We start from the raw sequence: 17227 nt of genomic DNA, 5'->3' as shown, positions 1-17227 counted from the left end.
TGGTCTGAAACATACATGAAAGGCAAGCATAACATATCCTGTGCTATCTGATGTGCTAGACACACCTGTCAAATGAGTGGAACTGCATGGGCAGCATGGCAGCAGCTTCCCTCTTCAGGGCAGGGTCAGGGTGGTAGGGCTGGGGCTCAGGTCCTGCCTCCGCCCCATCCACCGGTGCTGCCACTAAACTCTTCAGGATCTCCTTCACATTGATTCCCTTGTTGGCCTGGCTGATGCTGGAGATCGAAGCAGCTGGTTTCAGAACCTCCACACCAGGAGGTGACTCCAGCAGGGACTCACGGGACTTCCTCACCTCTGATGACAGTGTGCACAGCAACTCGCTCATGGCATCCGGGCCTCCAGAGCTCCCACCCAATCCGCTGGAGTCTGCGCCCAGTTCGGAGCCATTGAGAGCACTGGTGACCTGCTCGTCCCCGATGCCAGAGTCAGTGTGAGGCAGTGATCCCTCCAGGGGAAGATCGTCCAGAGGGCTGGCGGCTTGGCGGTCTCCACGTACACCATCCGAGAAGGAGGATGGGTTTTCTGAAATTTGCACACATAAATTAGTGGTCAAATGTTTTGAATAATCATGTTTTTGAAATAAGCCTGTTGTGCTTACCAAGCCTGCATTTATTTGACTAAAAATGCAGTAAAAAAGTTATATTCTAAAATATAATTATAATTTAAAACATCTGTTAAATATTTTAACATTTATTCATGCAATAACAAAATTGATTTTTTTAGCATCATTACTTGTCTTCAGTGTCACATGATCCTTCAGGAAATATTCTAATATGTGACCAGCCACAAAAACTGAATCTGCCACAAAAACAGAATCTGAGGGTGCAGAACAATCAAAATATTGAGGATATGCCTTTAAAGTTGTCCAAATGAAGTTCTTAGCAATGCATATTACTAATCAAAATCTGATATATTTACTGTAGGCAGGTCACAAAATATCTTCATGAAACATAAGAGTCAGAGATAAGAGCAGAGATTCAGTCCTTACAGAAGCATTTCAGAGCTGCTTCGGTAAGAGAGTTTGGGCAGTTTACTGCAGCCTATGCCAAGCAGTTCTTTCCACCTGAGTATTAATTCAATAATGCACTAAGATAAAGCCTTGCAATAATGCCTTGCACACTTAAGTTGATGAAATCCTTCCAGTGGGAAGTAACTGGATGACTATATACAGTAGCAGATATAATCAGAGCCAGTTAAGAAATGTTGACTGCGTTTAAACACTTAGCATTTGTGGGGTGTTTAAGTGGTAAACGACTAAAGAAACACATCTATTGAGTATATTCAAGGTCACATGCTCATTATAAAACTGCAGATGTTCACCTGTGCTGGTGGGTGAATTAATCTCATGTCGGACGCTTCTCCCCGATAGGCTGCTGGACCTGCCGATCTCCCGTTGTGGCTCCAGGATGTCCCGGTATTTGGACACCATAAGGACAGAGATGAAGTAGACCACAGCCAGAGCCAGGAACTGAGCCTGTTTACTGTCATCCTGTTGAACACGGAGTATGGTTAACAATCATTATAGTCATGTTTACATACACGCTTTGCTCCAGGTAAGTGAGTGTCTCACCACGTCTCTAAAAACCACAGCTCGGAGACGATTGATGTCCACGTCCTGCAGCAGTCTGTCTGGGTCTTTGATGGGAGAAAGGTTACGTGGGACGTTCTGTATGACGGTCTGCGGCAGAGAGGATGAGAAAATCATACATCAAATTGCATAATATACATTTTTATAGTAAAAATATATTGCCTTTTGTTCTGTTTCTGTGTTTCTAATGTGCATTTGATGTGTTTTCAGAGACTCTTTAGTATGTGTTTGTGTGCATACTAGGGGTGTAACGATTCACTCGTTTTCTCGATGCATCGATTACAAAACCTCACAATTCATATGCATCGATCTTGAAACATGATTTTTGCATCGTGAATCACCGATCTTGGACAGTAATCGATTCAAAATGCTAAGAATCGAATGAATCGCGATTTCTATAGCGATTCAATGCTTTCAAAATGTATACACATTAAATTACTACACGCACGAATTAATGGAGACCTTGAAGATTGTTCGTGAATTGTGCCTCTTATCTGTCCTTCACGCGCTCCACTGTTTACCGCCTGAGACTGTCACAGGATTGCGCTCACGCTCCGTTCGTCTCTGACGCAGCTGACGTGTGATCTATAGAACTCATGGACCGTAATACTAAAGTGAAGTAGTTTTACTTTTCTGTAGTTTGTCAATGGCTCTCTGCATCTTACCGACGGAGTTACTGGAGCCGTCGACAGCTGTATTTATTGCATGGACGGAGCAGAAATGTAAGTGTCTAAATCATACGCACAGATCCATTGAATGATAAATGTTTTTAAACAATGCGGATGAACCGAATATACGAAGGAAACTTTTAAAATGAACCACAGCATTAACAACGACCTTGAAATAAGAGCGTAAGATTTATCTGATAATCAGATGCATGAAAGTAGCGTTTGTTTCATTAGCAAACAGACATCTGATACGTTTTCTCTCAGAATCATTCGCTGATGGAGAGGAAAAGTTAAATAGAGATGAAAACGTTTTCACACTGAAAGAGAAGTGATCTCGCTCTCATAGACGTGCCAGGCTATATCTGCAGCTAAACTGAATAAAAGCAGAATGAACTGATGAAACTAAAAAAAAACCCACAAACAATTTATGAATGATGCAGTGCTAATTGACATTTATTACAGTACAGAAACTATAAAGTATATTTTCTACCTTATTCTGTGCAGAAATTTTAAATAATTGCTAATTAAATGTAACCTAGTATATAAAACAATCATAAAATTGCCATTAGGAAAAAAATATCGATTACAAATGATTGATTATTGTCCAGCAGTGTATTTGATTTATTACAGCTAATTAAAAGTAATAAAAAAAGAAGATAATTCCTTGTAAAAAAAATAAAATAAATAATAATAATTATTATTATTATATAGGCTACATACATAAAATGATTGTATTTGACATTTCTGTCACTTCTGAAATTATGGCTACGCCCCTGGTGTGACAAAATGTTAGCTTATACATAATACTCTTTAAGCTCTTTTTTAAAAACTTGGCTTACATACATTTTTACGTATGCCATGTCGCATCATTAAACTAGCATTTAACAATGGACAAAAGGTGTTTTTTTTTTTGTTTTGTTTTTTTACCTATGGTTCTCTAACCATAAATGCTACTGTAATTTGCCCCCTGACTAAGCATTTAAAGAATTTAGTAGAAGCATTTAAATAATCCCGTGAGTGCACTTAAAGAATGCAGAATCGAATCGTTATAATCGAATCGAATCGAATTTAATTGTGAATCGAATCGAATTGAATTGTTCTAAATTTGCAAAAATCGTTCTTGAATCGAATCGAAAACCTATGAATCGTAATCGAATCGAATCGCTGCCTTTGCCAAAGATTCACAGCCCTAGTGCATACGTGTCTGCTCTCTTGTGTTTGTGCAGGTGTGTGAGTGTCTAACCTTGCTGGCGGACGCTGCAGTCTGTAGGTTTTCCTGGGTCTTGCTGATTGGCAGCGAGGTTTTGCTGCCTCGGTCTCTCTGCCTCTGCCTGCATTCCAGACAGTTCCTCACTGCTACACAACATACTGAGAAGAGGCAAACAGCTTTACTAGAACGTCTGGCTTGATGTTCACATCACAGCACACAGACACACAGCTACACTGCCGTTCAAAAGTGGGTTGGTAAGATTTTTTAAAATGTTTATGAAAAAAAGTCTCTTATGCTCATCAAACTGCATTTATTTGATCAAAAATACAATAATAAAGTAAAATAGTAAAAAAATATTTTTTTATAATTTAATATATTTTTTAATATTTGTCTGTGATGGCAAAGCTGAATTTTCAGAAATCATTCTAATATGAAACTAAGATTGTTCAGATTTTTGTGGAAATGGTGATAACATGTTTTCACGATTCTCTGATGAACAGAAAGAAAATGTATTTAATGCCTCCTTCCTGAATAAAAATATACATTTCTTTTTTATATAATATAAAAAAGTCCTTTTGAACGGTAGTGTACATACATAGTCGCATACATAGTAGTTTCCTGGTTGTTGAAACCACTTTTAAAGGTGAAATGTGTATTTTATCAATGTCTAAATACTTTCTTCTATCCCATATTAACAATAGGGAGAGAAGTGAGTGAATTGAGGAGTGTAAACACTGGGGGTCTTGTTTGTTTAATTGTCCTCACATATTAACTTCTTTTTAACCGCTACTTCACCAATGTACAAAAACCTTATATATTTAGTCCAAGAACATACAGTGTACCAAAAATTACATATTTGAAATATTTAGATGGGTAAGATAGGTCACACATACCTAATCGTAGACACTGGCGCATTAGTCCCCCTGACGACATGTTCTTTTCAGCCTCAATCTCGCTGAAATTGAGAGAACTGGCAAACACGAGCACATCCACCATGGCCATCAGCCGGCTCAGAAAAGTGACAGCTGTTTCTGACGACATGCCCTGGGTCGCCTCCACATTCTCAAGCTCCGTCTGGGAGGACAGACAGACACATAACCAAAATCCAGAAGTTCAGAAATATATCCTTTATAAAGAAAACACACACTGAGTAATGCTCCCATCTATACAGGATTATACTACTGACAATGTGCTGACAAACAAACAAATGTGTGATAGCAGCAAATCAATAATGCCAGGCCAACTTCACATGAAACATGCCTCTCAGAAACATTTAGTTCGGTGCTTAGAAAACCTCACACCACTAGAAGGAAGTGTGTTCAAACCAGTGTGAAACCTATTTGAGTGTGAACAGGCATTGCCGTGTGCGCTTAATCTTTGCAGTGGTCAGGAAACACGTCACCATTTTGCAACATCAATATCAAAAGTTCAACATAATAACATGGTGTATTACAAAGAACAAACCTTTTTGCAAAGCAAAAGAAAACACTGCAGTCTTTCAAGCAGAGGCAAATATGCTTTTAAAATCTTTTTAAAACCTCTTCTGAAAAATATGGGGTGATGGAGATATGAATGGCTATCTTAAAACCCACAGCTGTGTGCTGAAAATAACATAATTGATGTTGAAAACTGGGAACATGCTTGTTGCTAGGAGACGTTATAGTGGTGAATAAGAGGTCACGCAGTGGTGCATTGTGGGTATGTATAGGGGCGATAGCTCGGACCCACCTCTGCCCCTGTGCCAGAGCTTCCTGGCAGGCTATTAACTTCATTGCTTTTTGTCCCTTTCTGTGAGCAAGAACCTCCTAGTGTCTTTATGGCCAACACAGAGGGGAACAAATGAAGTTGACATTTAATAAAGACCCTTATAAATGGACCAATATAGCCGGGGGGTCATCACAGCACCATGGTGTGTGCTTATTTATTTAATGCAATTTAATATCAGTATCTGTCTGTTTGAAGGCTTTCCATTAATTACAAACGATTATGATTATGAAGATACTTCATCAGATACCATCACTTAAACAGATCATATACTGTAACAGAATAATAGTGGTAAGTTTGCACTTTAATACATCCATAATCTCACATTTAAAGGTGCACTTTTACGTTTTTAAAGGTTTGTTTTACTAATTAAAACAGTTCTATACATCAAGGAAAAAAATGTACTTTTGAAAATATATTTGAAATCATGTTGTCTTTTTAAATGGGGAATGCTGCCTTTTTAAAATCATACGATCGGTCAGATACTACTCACTACTTACTGGACACTTTAGCATAGATAAATTAATCATGACTGACTACTGATATCACATTTTTATAAGAACCTAAAAAAAATTAAATGATGCATTTATAATTCCTCTATACCAAATCCAAGACAGATGGAATATTGGTCAGTTTAACATGAACATGAGTTACTGAGTGCAACTTTGAGAGCAATTCATAAATCTTTGGGTAAATAAACTGAATGAATGTACACATAGTCTGAGGCAAAAAAAGACATAAAAGATGGAAATTATCTGAAATGAACCATACATTTTGATCTGTGGAATTAATGATATTAAAATGCAACATTAAAAAATAAACAAGACTATGAATGTTAGAGAAGAATAAATAAATTGGAACTTACAGGGTTTGCACTAACCTTAGAACTCTGGACATGCAAAAGAAACAAAAAAAGAGAGAAACAGGGAAGGGAAAGAAGGATTTAGAGGCAATACAGACAACAAAAGGATACAAAGGCACAAAAAAGCTGTTTAATAAACAATAAAGTCAGTCAGAGAAAATTTCTGAAAAAGCTGTAAGCATGTTTGCCAGAAATAAAAAAGGTTAGATTGCAGGTAAAATGTCAAAGGAGAAGAAAGCAGAAAAATTAGGGAATGTGTTCATGTTTAAGATATCAGGGTAAAAGCATCGTCAGCAAGAAAACCCAGCCACTAAAAGTGGTTTTAATTCAATGTACTGATGTGTATATCCACTAGGGGCCGCTCAAGTGCCACTTACAGATGGGGAGGTGGCAGCAGAGAGCAGAGGAAGGATCCCGCCACACGCTATAATGATGTTATCAACCATCTGAGAAATGAGGTGGATGGTGTTGTGGACAAATATAATGTTCTCGTTACTGTTTACGAAGTCCATGACCGATTTCGTAGAGTGGCTGAGAGAAAGAGAGAACAAAAGAAGATAGCAGTGAAGCAAGACCATGTAAAAGCATATAACATGTTCATCTTTTCAGAGTTTTACTGTCAAGTAACACAAAAGAGGTTAACAGAGAAACAGAGTTTAACATCCTGGTTGGTTCTAAAACAACCAATCTGATTTTACAGAGAGGGCAAGGAGTAGGGTTGGGGGTCAGGAGGTCACAAAAGATGTTCCAGGACAACACAAGACGTTCATCTGGGAAGATGTCTTAGCTGGTAATAACTCTCATACCTCCTCCACATGTGTACGTCACTCTCCAGAGCGAACAACAGGTCAGTGAGAAGGCGCTGATGCATGGGTGACCATTTGAATTCTGGGATACGGAACATGGTAGTGCGAGGGCCGGGGCTAAACTGCCGCCGCTGTTCTTCTGTCATCGGCATGCCCCGGAAGCCCAGATCCACACGGAGGTCCCTCTCCATCTGACCCGACATACGACCATGAAGAGCCTGCAGGAAAGCAAGAAGATTTGATTGCGTGTTAGTTCATTAAACTTTTTTTACCTTCTCAAAATATTGTCCTCAGCCAGAGATTTCAAATCTCATTTGTGTCAATATTCCAGTGATGTCCAATCCTGCTCCTAGAGGGCCATCTTCCAGCAGAGTTTAGCTCCAGCCCCAGTTAAACACACCTGAACCAGCTAATCAAGGTCTTCGGACTCACTGTTGGAGCTAAACTAGTGGTCCTTAAAAAGAGCAGGATTGGACATCCCTGATATTTTCAAATATACCACAGTAAGACATGTTAAGAAGGGTTTGACAACAATGATGCCAAAGGACAGATTATCAGATGCCCCTTAACCAAATGCAATGCACCAATTCTGAAATGTAGAAAAAGTGATTGCAATCGTTTTTTTACAATTTCGGTTGGTTTCATAACATTGTAAGGTTTCAGAAAACTGATGAGAAAAGTCATATGGACAACTTTACTCATTTTTGGAGCTTAAAAGCATCTGCCCCATTCTCTTTCATCCATGGAAAAGGGCAGCATCAAGATTCTCTTTTTGTATTCCACAAAAGAAAGTATGCCCTGTTTACACTAGTGTGTTTTTATTTTAAAATGAAAACGATCCTCGTCTACACTGCCACTTTTACTGCATTTCAGAAACGATCTCTGTCCACACTACACAACTGAAAACACATCACATTCATGCACACTGGACATGTGCGGAAAAGTGTAAACAGGAAGCTGGTTGCTAGTCACTGGCAGGTGAGCATGATGTTATTGTTTGCACGGTCATCAAGATATGCAAAGCGAATGTAGGCAGCCACGCCATTGTTTTAAAAAGTCTCCATTTTGGCTCGTTAACACAATCCTGGAGTCTTCAAACTAAAACAAGCTATTCATCGTTTTCAAAAGTATCAGCTTTTGAGGGTCGAAAATGCTGGAGTAGTGTAAATGACAGGTGTAACCATAGCAAAAGTTATGCGTTTTAAAACGAAAACGCACCAGTGTAAACGTAGCCTAAGTCATACAGGTTTTACACAACATGAGGATAAGTAAACATTTCTGAGAGTTACCATCAGTGGGCAAATGCAACTAATGATAAATCAAATCAAAGACAGAATGAGTGATCCGCACCTGTGTGGTGGCTGTAGTCTGAATCTTCTTCATTTCTTTGTCCTTTCCATCGTCGGATCTCTCTGTGTCCGAAGTGGTGCTGGCTGCATCACCTCCGGTCTTTCCTGCCCTGACCTCCCCAGACTCCTGCTCCAAACACTCTGCTGTCCTGGCTGCAGCCTGGGCCTCGGCTTCTGCCAGTGTGCTGATGTCTGCCAAGGAGCTTTGCAACTTAAACCCATCATCTTCTGTTAGACCACTTGGGGTTTGAACCAGGTCTGAACCACAAGAAGTCATGTGGGCTAGCAGGCTGAGGTCGTCACTGGCGCTTGAAGTGTGTGGAGTTGCTGGACAAGGAGGCTGTTCAGGGCTGGGCAGCACCAGGGGCTCCGTCGACGCCAATGAGGGAAGCAGCTTCTCATCCACCTTGGGGAACAGGAAGCCATTGTTGCTGGGAACGCTGTCCTTTTCATCTGCAAGTGTGATTAGAGGACCCATGTTCCCATCATCTTCAGTTAAACCCACCACAACGCTTTCCTCCTCTTTGGGGACAAGTCTCCCATTGAGCTTGTGAACTGCTGCACAGTAGGCACTGTCCAACAGCGAGTCTACTTCCACCAAGGGACCATTCTCCATGCCACCTCCTCCTCCAAGAACCTCCGGGGACAGATCCAGATCATCTAATTTAACCTCTGTAGCCTCCACCTTCTCAGCTTTGATGTCTACCAGCAAGTCATGAACTTCCACACGAACCCCCGTGGCCGACCGTTCGGCTTCGCCCTCTGGACCTTTGGTCTCTGCCAGCAGGTTCCGAGAGTCTGCATTTTCTCCATAGTCTGCCTCGCTCTCTGGTGTCTGCGTCTGAGACGTGTCATCGATCTCGCGGATCTCCAGGTTTCCGTTGACAGTGGTGGGTTGGGCAGAAAGGCCGGAAATTGTACTGACAGACCCTTTCTTTCCTTTCTTGATGTTCTCTTCCTCTTGTCGCTGGTACTCCTCGTACATCTTTGCCAAGTACTCTTTGTGTGCCTCGTAGGTCACCTAAAGAGGTGGGTAGCAGTGTTGAGAGTCTAACTTGGTGTTGGCTTTACTTTCCATGCAAATTTTTATTTTATCATCTCCACCATTAGATGGATTCAATTGGATCATTGCAACACTTATCCAATTAGGAAAAAAAAGACTTAACAATGATTAACTAAATCAAATACTATTGCTGTTAGCATGACCAAAAGACAAGGCCAAAGAGTAAAGACGGTAAAAATAACAACCGTTTCATTCATCACTGACATAAGAAATGCATTAAAACCATTAAATGTGATATTACGAAACTAAGTATCAAGAAAAGCGCTAAGAGCTGCAGATCGGCTTGCTCTAACCTTGGAGTGGGCGATGGAGAGTGTGTCCACCCACACGCGCCAGCCTCCCCACTCATACTTGATGGCATGGTAAAGCAGGATACGGAATATGTTGTAGACCATTTCAGTGATCTTCTGCTCCTCTGGGTTCTTTGGGTTAATGTAACCCAGAGAGAACATCCAATCCTGCCACACTGAACACTGCAGCAGACACCTACACACATTACAATGACACCATGATGCCAATTTAGACAGAATGGACTTATTATTCACTCAAGCAGAATGTTTACTGATGGAAAAGCTCTGGTGCAAAATTTTACACCACCTGTTTTAAACAGTGACTCTACGCTAGTTTTGAAAAGATACTGAAATGTGCATACTCATTTCCTCTATTTTTGCATCCTTTGAGACATCTAATGCTCATTTAAAGTGGATCTTCCAAAACCCAATAACTTTAATAACACTGTTACATGTAATCTTTTGAACACTTAAAAATAAATATCCATGTCCATTTTTCTTAACATTAATGTTGTGATTTTACTTTGTATTTCAATTTTTTTATATTGTGTGAAATGCTCAAACTGTAGTAAGCTATATTATAGTCGTATGACCTAATTATTATCCCATGTTTAATTCGTTCCAGTATAGGAAACCTAAAAAACGTTACTCACCATAATCAGAACTAAATCAAATCTAAACTTAGAGAATCACTCTGTAAACAAAGGCTGAACGTATCAGAACCACATAAAAACAAACAGCCTATGCAAAGTACTAAAGAGGGAGGGCTTTATGATTGCTGGAACTTGCTGGAAATACTCCTTCACTCTTGTCATCTTAGATTCCAGACACGTTTGCTCACTTCAGAATGCCGGGCTTGTTATGGAATACAAAAAACAAGCAGTCCCACTTCACCACTGCTAAAATATGCATTGTGATTTTGGTATGCAGTTGTAACCATGGCAGCAGCTGACTGAGTGGGCTTGGGTGCATGTTGTGCCATGGGCTTGTTTAGGATAGAAATGTGCAGATACACACACACTCAATGTACCTAAATCTTACTAATGAGCAAATCTAAAAGTCTAACCTGAGTCCAACAGGTTACAGTCAGGCTTAGCCTCAGCAGGAGCCCACGAAACAGAACAATGCAGAGAGAATGCCACTTCAAATCTTCATTCCTCCATGCATTAATTATGACGTTAATTGATTTAATAGGAGGGAGCGTCTACCCCACTGAGAGGGAGACGCTAAATGCTTCTGATGTCTGCATGCAGCTCGCGTGTAGAAAATTACTGGAGCGTCTGCATATGTCTGGATTTCTGTGGGCATGTTTGAATGTAAGAGGGGATTTGTCAAACTGTAAAATTACTTTCTCTGTTTATCTATAAATATTAGGGTTTGTTTGTATGCGTGTCAGGTGTTTTCTCATAAAAGGTTAGAGAGGAAATGCCTTTTTGCTCAACAGTAAAAAGCTATGAATTGCTTATGAATTTGCCTATTGATATTCTAAGGTAAATTGTTTTCTATTGGCCATAACATGAAAAAAAGTGTATGTATATTAAATGGGAAAAGAATTTACCTAAACACAGATTTAGTATTCACCACTAGTGTGTACAAACGGCTTACCGTCTGTTCTCTCTGCTGTTGCTGAAGAGTTTGATCATGTCGGACAGGAAGAGGCGTCGTACTTCCATCAGCTCGGCGCTGGGGGAGGAACTTTTAAGCAGCGTAGCCACAACCTTCAGAATCACTGAGAAAGTCAAAAAGAAAAAGGAGAGAGAGAAATGGAAAAAGGAATGCGAGCTTAGATTTCGATCCAGTGTGTGTTGAAACTAATCTGGTTAAATAACTAGAAATGAAACTAACAACACACACTTACTTGGGTTTTGGATCTTGACTGTAGAATCGGGTTCTGGGTGAGGCTTGTGCACCACCTGAGTGCAAACCTGTTCTGTCAAGATCTACATTAGACAAAATTCAGTTTGATTAGACCAGAAATCAGTTTTCTGTATATGTTATTCTGTATATATAACTTAATCGAACTTCTTATATATTAAAAATTAGGTTTCAGGGAGAACACTTTCTATGACGCCTTAATAATGTGTTATAAAAATACATACAAATATAAATAATTCATATTTTTGCTAACACATTATTTTATATATTCTATTCTATTTTAAAACAACATATTCCTGAATTACCTGGAACTTGGATATTATAATTTTTAATAAACATCAGTGTTTATCATAAAGCTGTTTCAGACTCTTTTCATGCTTTTTACTCTTGGTAAAATCACTACATGCATAGCCTCTTGTGGCTCATTGTTTTAATAACTGTGGCAATACATATTTACGAATAGATTTAAATGATTCCAATGGTTATAATAAGGCATCATGATTTATTAAAATGCACTCAAGTGTATTTTTCCCCTCATTCTAAACTCGTTTTACACAAAGACATGAATTTGTCTTGTTATTGGATAATTCTGCTTCTAGTATAAATGGATCATGGTAGTTATTATGATATATAGAATTACTACAATGGCACCGGTAACTGAAAATGTTTGCTTCGTTTTGCGAGATTCTCCATTTGTGACAGCTGCCATATCCCTAAGAGCAAAACATACTGTGTGGACCTTTAGAAATAATTTTATAATGGATTACTGGATATACAGAAAGTGTTTAACCTAGAACCGTTATGTGCAGACAAGTGGATACCTCATAGAGTGTGTTGTAGGTGGTGATGGTCACAGTGTTGGTGTGCATCATTAGTCGCTCTCCGAGCAACGTGAAGAGGCTGTGTGTGTGCATGATCTCCACCTTCCTCCTGTACACAGACACACACACACACACACACACACACAGAGCACAGGGGGAAGTGAGATAAGAGGCGCACGTGTCATGTTGTTTGCGGTGACATTGACAGTGCAAAGGCAGGTATAAACTCACTCACTGCTTCAATTTTACCCCACAGCCTTCCACACCATTAAGATCAATGAGGAGATGCATGCTACTGGCACACTGATGTGATTAAAAGTGACACCGCACTCCTCAAGGGCACACACACACACAAACACACAGCTGTCAGTGGCCCTCTTACAGCCTTTCAGAGACATCAGTGATCCCAAGCACATCAGTCAGGAGGAGGGGGCGTGACAGCACAAAGATGCGTATGACAAATTCATATGCAAATCACTGACACATACAGTTCTGCAAGTGGGTGTGTCTAACATAAATCTAAATTTCCTCAATTTCTGTAATAACGGAAATATGACATTTGGGTTAGACTTTATTTAAAGGTGTCCTTGTTACAGTTTATATTGTATTAATTAACTACATGTACTTACTATATGGTTAGGTTTAGGATTAGGGTTACTTGCATGTAATTATGCATAATGTAATGTTATTATAATAGTTAGTACATGTAACGTGTAAGAAGGACACATTAGCATAAAGTGCCAAAATTGATGCTTTCTTCTTTATTTCATTCTTTCTTTCTTTTTTTATTTAACCCTTTATGCACTTACATTTTTGGCTCTGCCTTGCCGGACACATGAACTGTCAGAAAAATTATTCCAGCAGTATCCCATGCGTTTAACACTTCCTTTCAGACAGCTACAGAGCACTCATTCTCTAAACGTGCTCTCTTCCCTTGCTGAAAGGGCAGGTGCACATAGCCGGGCCATTTCTGTCCATGCTGTACCTTTTGAACTCCTGTTGTAATCAACCATGCAGTACTTTTTAAACTGTGTGGTAATCAAAGGGACTATTTTTATAAAAAAGTATGCACTGCATAAACTCAATAAATTGAAATGATGAAACTTAACAAGACAATTACCCGCACAGTAGGTATGATCCAGGCAAGGTTTCTTTGCGTGCCAACATACCAAATTCAACTTTGCATGCTCATATACAAGTCTTCACACAAATGTTTTGATTATTAACACTCACTTGTGTCCCAGATGTTTCAGGAAGTAGCCGAGAACTTTAAGAGCTTGGACGCGTATACTCTCGCTTTTGGAAGCCAGGAGCTTGTAGATGACTCTGAAAAGTAACAGAGATTCATAAATTGTGGGAAATGTGGTTACATTATTGAATAACTGCAGATTTGCATTCTGTGTTTGCACTTTGAGAAATCTAGATGGTTTTCTACTCACCCTCAAATAATTTTAAACCTTGTGCATTTTTTTCCACAAAAGAAAATAGTTTCAGTTTTTATTGACTTCCATTGTATTTTTTTTGTCCATACAATGCAAGTCTATGGGAATTAAGATTTTCCGATTACCAACATTCTTCAAAATATCTTCTACTGAAGAAAAATGTAATTTGGAACAACATACGGTTGACAGATGTTTCATTTTTGAAAATTGACTTTTCCTCAAACTATAGAAGAATTTCGAGAACAATCTTGATTACATATTTGAATCGACTGACAGCCCTAGTAATAAAATACCATAAAGATACCCAGAGGGTGTGAATTCATGGGGAGGGCAGTTCAAACAAGCACTTAAGTCGCTTGCGATGGGTTGTGAAGCGAGAGGGAATGTGATTGATGCAGCTGTGACAGCCCAATTCTATTTCAGTTACATAACCGGACTACGCAAGAGCTGTTTGTTCCCGAGGCCTCACCGTATTCCATTCCGCTGGTCGAAGGCAGGGATCATGGAGGCAGGATGCTCGGACATAAGCGCAACCAAGAGCTGGAGCACATCATGGATGTTTTCATCCTACAGAAGAGAAAAATGAACAAACAGACATTGAACCACACAACAGTAGACTGTAATGATCCACCAGATACTCTTAAAATGTCTGGGTGTTATATAATCCTGCGCTTAACTAGCAGTTTTCAGGATTTATTTGGTGTTTTCAATCAAATGGGTGCAGTGATGGTGCATTACTGCAATTTCATGGGACTCAATCAAAGCATTAATGCAGCTTTCAGGATAATACTAGCGCCTTCCTGATGGACTCAAATACTTCTGCAATTCTGACACCTCTGAGTGAAATATTTCAGCCTTCCAGACAGATTTAAGCAGCTTGTTTTTCATTAAGAACACGGAACAAAGTTTCTTTAATACTGTACAAGCTAAAGAATATTAGACCACAACAACTCCGTTTATTGATCAATTTTACCTCATGCATGGTTAGCAGGTAGTTTAATATGCTCTGCAACTCATCTTCCTTCACTCCTCGGTCCTAAAAGGAAAAGGAAAATGTTAATTTTTCTAGTTCTAATTTTTACACAGAATAAATAAAAAAATGTTAAAAGAAGCGAAAACGTGTATAAAAACATAAAAATAAACATACCCCCCCCACCCCCAAATAGGAGTTATGTTGTGAATTAAAACAATTAACAATAATAAATAATGACAATAGTAAAATGCAAACTTGTTTAATGCATGATGCTTGAATTAAAGGTTCTAAAGGCCCCTGATTAAAGGTCTTGCAATCTAGAGTATTTCTTGCATGCTATGGATATTGGTTGTAAAATGTTTTGTCTTCTGAGGGCATACTCTGATGCTTAATTGATATTTAAGTTGGGTATTCCAATGTTCTGAATGAAAAGGAAAACATCTGATGTTGCGGGTAGCTGCTTTAACATTGTGTAAGCGTGAATGAGACTCATTGTTTTGTTTGGTGAAGTGAAGGGCATTTGTGATGGATTGGGGCCACTATCACAAGCGGCTAACAATGCTAATAACTGCACAAAAAGCAAGGAAATGAGGAATGGGGGCAGAATATAATAGGAATGAAACAAAAAGGCAGCGGCTAAATGAAAAAAAATGTGCTGCTTGGCAACAACATCATGGTTCTCAAAACAGGACAACAGCCTATGCACATAACACACGTTGCTTTGTGTCGAGCGATGATCCATAATGCAATTATCTCTGTGTTGGCCCCATCAAGCCGCCTGTATTGTTTTTAAACAAAAGCAAATAAATACATTTCTACATGACTGCCTTTCAAACTGGATCAAATTTCAGGGAAAAATTGGGATAAATTGTGTTATTTTAACAAAGCAAACGTGTCTTCTCGCTGTCACTGCTTGGGAACTAATGCATTTTATTCAGGCTGCCAGAATCATTGCAATGACATGTCAAATAAAATCAGTTTTGAAGAACAAAGTGCTGATGCACATAACAAGGCAGAGCAGAGATAACATGAAAAATGTTATCATATGTCTCAAAGACGTTTCATTATAATGTATACATTTTTATATAGTTTTTTTTTTTCTGATATAGTCTTTGATCAATGGATCAATCACATTTGAAATCAAATTCAAAATGCACAATTAAGAAAAAAAATGTAAATGATAAAAAAACAATATGCAGAAAAATAAGAATAAATTATAGTTTACACAGCATATTATGCTTACGCTCTTTCAATGTACTATAATTACACAAAATTATATATATATATATATACATACACACACATATTTAATTTTAACTGGTAGTCAACTGTATGAAGAATTTTTGGGTATAATATGTCATACTTTGCTATCCTTATGTACATAAAGTGAAAAAAAAAAAAAAATTTTTTTCAGAATTTGATTTTATTTAGAGACCAGTCCACTATAGTGTATTAATGTAAGGGAGGTTAGCAAAATAAACTATACTGACATATTTTACCCAAAAACCTTTATTGGGACAAAAAAGTATTCAGAGACTTTGACCTGACAATGTTTTGCTTACGTGTTTTTCTTTAATTGCTAATGCGACCTTTTTACATCACAGACTAAACAAAATTATGTATTGCTTGGTAATTGGTTGACCTATATTGGTATGATCTAATTGCATACTTAAATTTGACAGATGACAGCTATTCATCCTTAAGCATCATATACATTTCTAGTAAAGTTATCTGACATTATCAAGATTAATTTGTTCTGGCACAGTTTAAAATGTGTTAGTCATATTTTATTAGCATTTTCTAAACTACAGTGAATAAAGTGTGAAATGTTGAAGGTGTCTGAATAAATTTTAGCTGGACTATATACTATAATGATTTTGTACTGTCTCACCTTGAGAATGAGCTGTTTGAGGAAAAGAAGCATGAACGCCCGCAGGGATATAATCTCCTTCTGAGAGGGCCGTGGACCATCTGTAAGAAAACACAGTGATTTACAACAATTACATGGGTTGCACACATCTAAAATCATAATAAACACCTGCGTATGGCAATTAAATATATGAGAGATCCTTCATATATTTAATAATCAATTTGAGTCCTAATTCTACGCTCAAGATAATGTTGAAATTAGCTGTATTAGTTTAGTATATTTTACAAAACTAACAGCTAAAAATCACAGTGATTTTCATGTAACCCAGCTATTAATGAACAAACATAAACTTCAAAAAAAAAAATGCTCAGGGACGAGGGAAAAGCCGCAACTCAAAGCTGCAGGTTTCTTGCAATTGGTAAGAATAGAATTCAGTACAGAGACACACAAAGCACAAGAAAAACAAAAACAGCACTTACGATGCAGCTTAGGGAATACAAACCCCTAAATGACACACCAACCCAATTTCAAACCACACAAGCACCCTATTTCTAGCTCTCTCTTGCCATCTCTTTTTTACAATCCCAAACTATCTTTCTTAAATAGACACACATGCATACTCCTC

The 17227-nt window shown here is 38.5% G+C and overlaps 1 protein-coding gene across 11 annotated transcripts in view; it reads right to left on the bottom strand.

Annotated features, from left to right (window-relative positions):
- The window catches only part of nbeaa (neurobeachin a), a 147097-nt gene that overhangs the window by 22559 nt on the left and 107311 nt on the right, over positions 1–17227 (bottom strand). For 6 of the 11 annotated variants that reach the window (XM_059539861.1, XM_059539865.1, XM_059539859.1 and 3 more), the window contains exons 14-30: positions 16624–16703; positions 14733–14795; positions 14229–14326; positions 13551–13643; positions 12318–12426; positions 11480–11561; positions 11227–11350; positions 9625–9817; positions 8270–9289; positions 6920–7137; positions 6491–6644; positions 6117–6140; positions 4381–4561; positions 3521–3645; positions 1592–1699; positions 1342–1510; positions 66–543 (exon numbers count right to left, since the gene is read on the bottom strand). In XM_059539861.1, coding sequence (XP_059395844.1) covers positions 66–543; positions 1342–1510; positions 1592–1699; positions 3521–3645; positions 4381–4561; positions 6117–6140; positions 6491–6644; positions 6920–7137; positions 8270–9289; positions 9625–9817; positions 11227–11350; positions 11480–11561; positions 12318–12426; positions 13551–13643; positions 14229–14326; positions 14733–14795; positions 16624–16703 — 3319 coding nt within the window. Of the gene's footprint in view, positions 1–65; positions 544–1341; positions 1511–1591; positions 1700–3520; positions 3646–4380; positions 4562–5215; positions 5300–6116; positions 6141–6490; positions 6645–6919; positions 7138–8269; positions 9290–9624; positions 9818–11226; positions 11351–11479; positions 11562–12317; positions 12427–13550; positions 13644–14228; positions 14327–14732; positions 14796–16623; positions 16704–17227 lie in introns of all 11 variants that reach the window. The other 5 variants (XM_059539869.1, XM_059539862.1, XM_059539868.1 and 2 more) reach the window with 2 other exon arrangements.

This window comes from Carassius carassius, chromosome 45, assembly GCF_963082965.1.
Source record: "Carassius carassius chromosome 45, fCarCar2.1, whole genome shotgun sequence".
Taxonomy (NCBI): domain Eukaryota; kingdom Metazoa; phylum Chordata; class Actinopteri; order Cypriniformes; family Cyprinidae; genus Carassius; species Carassius carassius.
The sequence above is the reverse complement of the archived record's forward strand: the minus strand, read 5'-3'. Positions and strand labels throughout refer to the sequence as shown.